Source organism: Oryctolagus cuniculus, chromosome 7, assembly GCF_964237555.1.
Source record: "Oryctolagus cuniculus chromosome 7, mOryCun1.1, whole genome shotgun sequence".
Taxonomy (NCBI): Eukaryota; Metazoa; Chordata; class Mammalia; order Lagomorpha; family Leporidae; genus Oryctolagus; species Oryctolagus cuniculus.
The window spans coordinates 45367904-45373715 of record NC_091438.1 but is presented as its reverse complement, the minus strand read 5'-3'; the positions used below and the strand labels follow the sequence as shown (position 1 = coordinate 45373715).

The 5812-nt window shown below is 54.5% G+C and overlaps 1 protein-coding gene across 3 annotated transcripts; it reads left to right on the top strand.

Moving 5' to 3' along the window:
• Positions 1-2484: 2484 nt before the first annotated feature.
• IVL (involucrin) lies at positions 2485-5598 on the top strand. Of its 3 annotated transcripts, none has more exons than XM_070076886.1 (3): positions 2485-2616; positions 3697-4349; positions 4545-5598. In XM_070076886.1, exons 2-3 carry the CDS (start codon positions 3720-3722, stop codon positions 5274-5276), a joined length of 1362 nt encoding a protein of 453 aa, XP_069932987.1. In that variant the 5' UTR covers positions 2485-2616; positions 3697-3719; the 3' UTR covers positions 5277-5598. The 3 variants fall into 3 exon arrangements, with proteins under 3 accessions (XP_069932987.1, XP_051714615.2, XP_008262643.3); XM_051858655.2 differs by having other exon boundaries at positions 3697-4625; positions 4665-5598; XM_008264421.4 differs by having other exon boundaries at positions 3697-5598.
• The last annotated feature ends 214 nt before the right edge of the window (positions 5599-5812 follow it).

Sequence of the window (5812 nt, the reverse complement as noted above, 5' to 3'; positions counted from 1 at the left end):
GGGCCTCTGGGCCCTCAAAGGCTGGGAGCTCTCCAATCCCACCCTGTGCACGTCCCACCAATCCCCCACACACACACTCTCACACTCCCGCAGCTCCATCCCCTGCCCTCCTCCCCACACCCCAGCCCTGTCCGTGGTCAAAGGCTTAGCTCACATATACCATCTTCTCACAGCACTCATTATGCTGTGAATCAGAGGGCGGGCGGCAGATCTGGTAGATACCGAGCCCCTGAAAACCCATAGGACCGGTGTGACTTCCTCGCGCAGGGTCTGCTGCCCTGGGACTGACTGTCACGGGCTGGGGAGAGGTGGATTCTTCCTCTGTGAGGTCAGCAGCACAGTGCCAGGGCAGCGGGCCCATGTGAGGATGCGCAGTGCCTCCTACACAGTGAGCGGCGTGGGGGAACCTTCCCCCTCAGCAGGCAGCACCGTCCCTGCTCTATGGAGCAGGCAGTGGGAGGTCCCTGAATAAGCTCAAAGAGCCAAAGGTATCAGGAGAGGGTAGCGCTCCAGAGGCCAGAGGCCCCCTGTGAGTCCTCAATTGTGGCCACACACTAAGCCGCAGGAACACAGCAAAATTACTGCTGTACAGTGATCTGCTTGGGGCTATGAGGAAAACTATGGGGAATCAGGACACATCGCAAAATTAGCCCCAGAAATGGGTACTGTCTTCAAACTATTCTAATATTTCTTTCTTGATTAGACTGTAAAGCAGAGTTTAAATAAGTGTGGTCCATAAAATAAGCTATTAACCAATCATTAAGAAAGGTAAGCCCTATTCAGTTTTGTCTTACACACACATGTGCACACACACACATGCATACGCTTGCCCAACACTAAAACGTTTGATAGGAGTTATCTCCATCTGGTGAGAGGCGCTGTTCAGTCAGTCCTTCAGCTAATATTTATAGAGCACTCACAATAAATGGGGTTTTGATGGGTTCTAAGGACATGATGGAAAACACGCCAGGCAAGACCTTGCTCTGATAGAGCTTATTTTCCAGTGGGAGACATAGACACTAAACAAGCTAACAAAAGTGCATAAAATGCCCCTAGATTGTTATTGGTGACATGAACTGACCCAGGGGCTAATGCATTAGTCAGGGAAGGCTGTCAGGCAGGTCCCTGCATTATGTTGGAGCTGGAAGTCACAAAGGAGCTGGGTTCCTGGGGGGGGGGGGGCGATTGTCGGCAGAGAGGGAGCAGGTGTCGGTCCAAAGGTGAGGAGCTCCAGGCACTGAGGCCCCTCCGTGAAGTGGGAGCACATCTCTCAAGGACAGAGCAGTCTGAGTGCAGGTCCTAGGGAAGACAGGGACCCAGTACCCCAGGGCCTTTGAAACCATGCTGGCGGGGTTGGCTGTTATTCCAGGTGCACTGGGGAACCCCTGGGATTGTGCGGTACACACTCAGGTCCCCACTCTGAAAGATTTCTTGATCTGTTTTGACAGAGTGGTTTAGAGAGAACTATGGATAATTCCGATTTTTACACCATCATGCATTTCCAAAAATAATTATAGAAAGTGTTTCATAAAATGCAACAGTTCTATGCATAGTGCCTGTGTGGTCCAATTTCCTTGCCTAAAGAGGTTCATTCTCTAGAGTTACTATGAGTACAACATTCTTTTTTGTTTAAAAAGATTAATTTATCTATTTGAAGGTTAGAGTTACAAAAAGAGAGGAGAGGCAGAGAGAAATAGAGGTCTTCCATCCACTGGTTTGCTCCCCAATTGGCTGCAACAGCCAGAGCTGAGCCTATCCAAAGCCAGGAACCAGGAGCTTCTTCCAGGTCTCCCATGTGGGTGCAGGGGCCCAAGGACTTGGGCCATCCTCTACTGCTTTTCCAGGCCACAGCAGAGAGCTGGATTGAAAGTGGAGCAGCCAGAATACAAACCGGCACCCCAAAGGGATGGCAGCACTGCAGGCGGTGTCTTTACCCACTTACGCCACAGTGCCAGCCCTGAGCATAGCATTCTTAGGGACTTCTGTAACTAATATCTTGGGTGTGGGGTCCCCTGGCACACGGAATGAGACCACTAGAGCCTTCTAATTGACTTGGGATTGGTTACAAACACATACTGAACACATGACATGTTCACAGCCCAGAAGAGCCCTCTACAATCCCATTCCTTTGTGAGATGCGACTCCTCCTGTCTTCATACCACATATCTGGCCTGGACATTCCAGAAAGATATATAATTCACTTATCCATGACATTGGAAATGAGTTCCTCTGCCTAACAATGAGGATGAACCCTCTTTATAGATGGGTAAATGGAGATTCAGAGTAGATGTTCAGCTGGAGTCGCCATCCTCCTGTTGCTCACCTCCCCGGTGCCCAGGTCAGATGGGCATAGCAGGAATGAGCCTTCAGAGCCCTCTGGCCAGGCAGAAGCTGTGTGTCCCTGGGAAAAAGGGCCCCGAGGGCTTTGCTGCTTATGATGTGTGTGATGAGTCAGAAAGGGGCTGGAGGAAGTTGACCAACTCATGTGGTGAAACCAGTCGATCGCCTTCAACCTGGGAAGGAGGCCAGGCCGGGGAATGGTATAAAGGTGCCCGGGCCCCTGTTCAGCTCAGCACTCTGCTGACAGCCTCCGCCTCGGTCCCTACAGTGAGGCTGGTAAGTGGACCGGGGGTGGGGAGCCGGGGGCCTCCCACAGGTAGGAGCTGGGGGTGGCCAGCCTGGGTGGGGTGGGGGGCAGCATGGGCATCGCTCCAGGGCTGGCTGCAGCTGGCTGCCTCTCCTCGTGGCTCAGGTCCACTGTGCAGAAGGAAGTGTGCATTCCTGGGGATGCAAGGCCAAGAGCATTCCTCTTGGGTCCCGACTTCCCTGGGGACCGTATTCTGGGGCGCTGTGAGTATGAAAGTGATGCTAGGTAGGGAGACAGGGGCAGTAGCATCAATTTCTTCCTTAAAGTTCTTTATTTGGGCTGGCAATGATTTTCCCCTTATTTATGGAGGCAAGGTGTGCAGGGGAGCGTTTGTAACCTTGGGCCGTGCTGCACAACACAGGGAGCAGCACAAGAGAAGTCATTCTCTGCTTGGAGGAGCCCAGGCAGAGCAGGGCCAGGAGATCCCAACTTGAGAGTAAGACTTGAAAGAACAAGCTCCAGCTCTCAGCAATCTTCCAGCTCCTCCCCCGACCCTATGTATAAAGACTGCAGCTAAGGCTCAGTGGGTCAGGAGAGAGGGGCGCTCTAGAGCAGGGCAGCAACCTGCTGATTTTACAGGGGAGAAACCTGAGGCCTGGGGAAGCTGAGTGACCTCCCTAGAACACTCCGCACTGGAGTGGAAGATTGAGGTCCAGAATTTGGTCCTGAAGACCAATCCCAGGGCTCATCACTCCACCCTGGTCACTGGAGGGCAGGGCAGAAATGAGAGCAGAGACAGAACAGATGAGAGCGGCAGTTCAAGCAGCATGCAACTTGCCATTGCAGAACAGCTCTGGCCACAGCTCTATGATTGGCTCTTGCGTGAGAGTATGGAGGCTTCCAGAAGAACCTGTCTCTCCCCCTCTTCACTCCCAGCTTTCACTTGCTGCTGCTCCTGGGGAGTGACAGCCAACAGGGAGTGGGCGAGTGCTTTATCCAAGGGAAGATATGGGGAAGTGGGAACCAGGTACTGCTGCAGCTTTCCAGGGAATCTTCTACTGCCTTTGCCTTTAGACTTCTCCTCTGACCCCCACGCCCCTGTTTTTCAGGTTGACCTATAGCAGCTTTCAAGATGTCCGAACAACACACCCTGCCGGTGACCCTCCCTCCTGCCCTGTGTCAGGAGATCCTCAAGACTGTTCCTCCTCCAGCTGCTTTCCATCAGGAACAAATGGTGCAGCCAACTCCACTGCCTGCCCCATGCCAGAAGGTGCCCTGTGAGCTCCCAGTGGAGGTCATCTCAAACCTTGAGGAGAAACATGCAAATCCTGTGAATGGGGGTTCTGAGCCAGAGTGTCAGCAGCCCGAGCCACAGGTACAGGAAGTGCATGTGGGACAGCAGCCTGAGCCACAGGTGCAGGAAGTGCATGTGGGACAGCAGCCTGAGCCACAGGTGCAGGAAGTGCATGTGGGACAGCAGTCCGAGCCACAGGTGCAGGAAGTGCACGTGGGACAGCAGCAGCCACAGGTGCAGGAAGTGCATGTGGGACAGCAGCCCGAGCCACAGGTGCAGGAAGTGCATGTGGGACAGCAGCCCGAGCCACAGGTGCAGGAAGTGCACGTGGGACAGCAGCCTGAGCCACAGGTGCAGGAAGTGCATGTGGGACAGCAGCCCGAGCCACAGGTGCAGGAAGTGCACGTGGGACAGCAGCCTGAGCCACAGGTGCAGGAAGTGCACGTGGGACAGCAGCCTGAGCCACAGGTGCAGGAAGTGCATGTGGGACAGCAGCCTGAGCCACAGGTGCAGGAAGTGCATGTGGGACAGCAGTCCGAGCCACAGGTGCAGGAAGTGCACGTGGGACAGCAGCAGCCACAGGTGCAGGAAGTGCATGTGAGACAGCAGCAGCCTGAGCCACAGGAGCAGGAAGTGCACGTGGGACAGCAGCCTGAGCCACAGGTGCAGGAAGTGCACGTGGGACAGCAGCAGCCAGAGCCACAGGAGCAGGAAGTGCACGTGGGACAGCAGCCAGAGCCACAGGTGCAGGAAGTGCACGTGGGACAGCAGCCTGAGCCACAGGTGCAGGAAGTGCACGTGGGACAGCAGCCCGAGCCACAGGTGCAGGAAGTGCATGTGGGACAGCAGCAGCCACAGGTGCAGGAAGTGCACGTGGGACAGCAGCAGCCACAGGTGCAGGAAGTGCATGAGGAACAGCAGCCAGAGCCACAGGAGCAGGAAGTGCATGTGGGACAGCAACAGCAACAGCAGCAGCAGCCACAGGAGCAGGAAGTGCATGTGGGACAGCAGCAGCAGCAGCAGCCACAGGAGCAGGAAGTGCATGTGGGACAGCAGCAGCAGCAGCCACAGGAGCAGGAAGTGCAGCCACAGAAGCAGGAACAGCATGAGGGACATCATGGGGCAGAAAATCTCAACCAGCAGCTTGAGCAAGAAAAAGCACATAGGGAGCAGCAGCCGAAGGAGCAGCTGGAGCAGAAGACACAGCTCTTGGACCAGCAGCTTGATCAAGAGGTAGCAAAGACAGAAGAGCAGTTGGGAAACAAAGAAGAGTGGCCGGAGCATCCAAAGCAGCCTGCCTTTCTCACAACGCCTGGCCAGGTCCAAGAGGTCCAGCCATGCCTGCCACCGAAGGGAGAAGCTTTGCTCCCCACAGAGCGGCTGCAGCAGAAGTAGGAGGTGCAGCGACTGCCTGAATATAAGTAACTAACCCTTGTGTCCCAGAGGCTTCAGTCCACCCCACACAAGGGGAGGGAGAGTCACTGGCCCCAGTGACCTCACATCCCCTGGATGGCTCTGCCTCTCTGCTTGGCTTTTTTATGGGGTTGCGGGAAGACGATGGTATGGCCAGCACCCACCTGTAGTGAGCCCAGTCCAACCTCAGGTGATTAGAGCCCCACCTGAGGCACTATCGTTGCCATAGTAACTCTGCCTTCACCCCAAGTATTAAACTGGATCTGTGAGTGTGCATGCATAATAAATCCTGGAAGTCCTGAGAGCCTGTATTCTCTTTGACTTTTTCTCCTCTGCCTCTCACCATGTAAAAATCCGAGTAGGGGTCAATGGTTGCAGCTGACTGGCTTGGCCAGTTTTCAAAAGAGGACAGGCATCTTGACCCTTCTTTAATTCTGTTTCCCAAACCACTCAGTATATTCAACAGCTTCTGAAAAGCAAGTTCACTTACACACCTCCAAGCAGCACTTGCCAGCCAT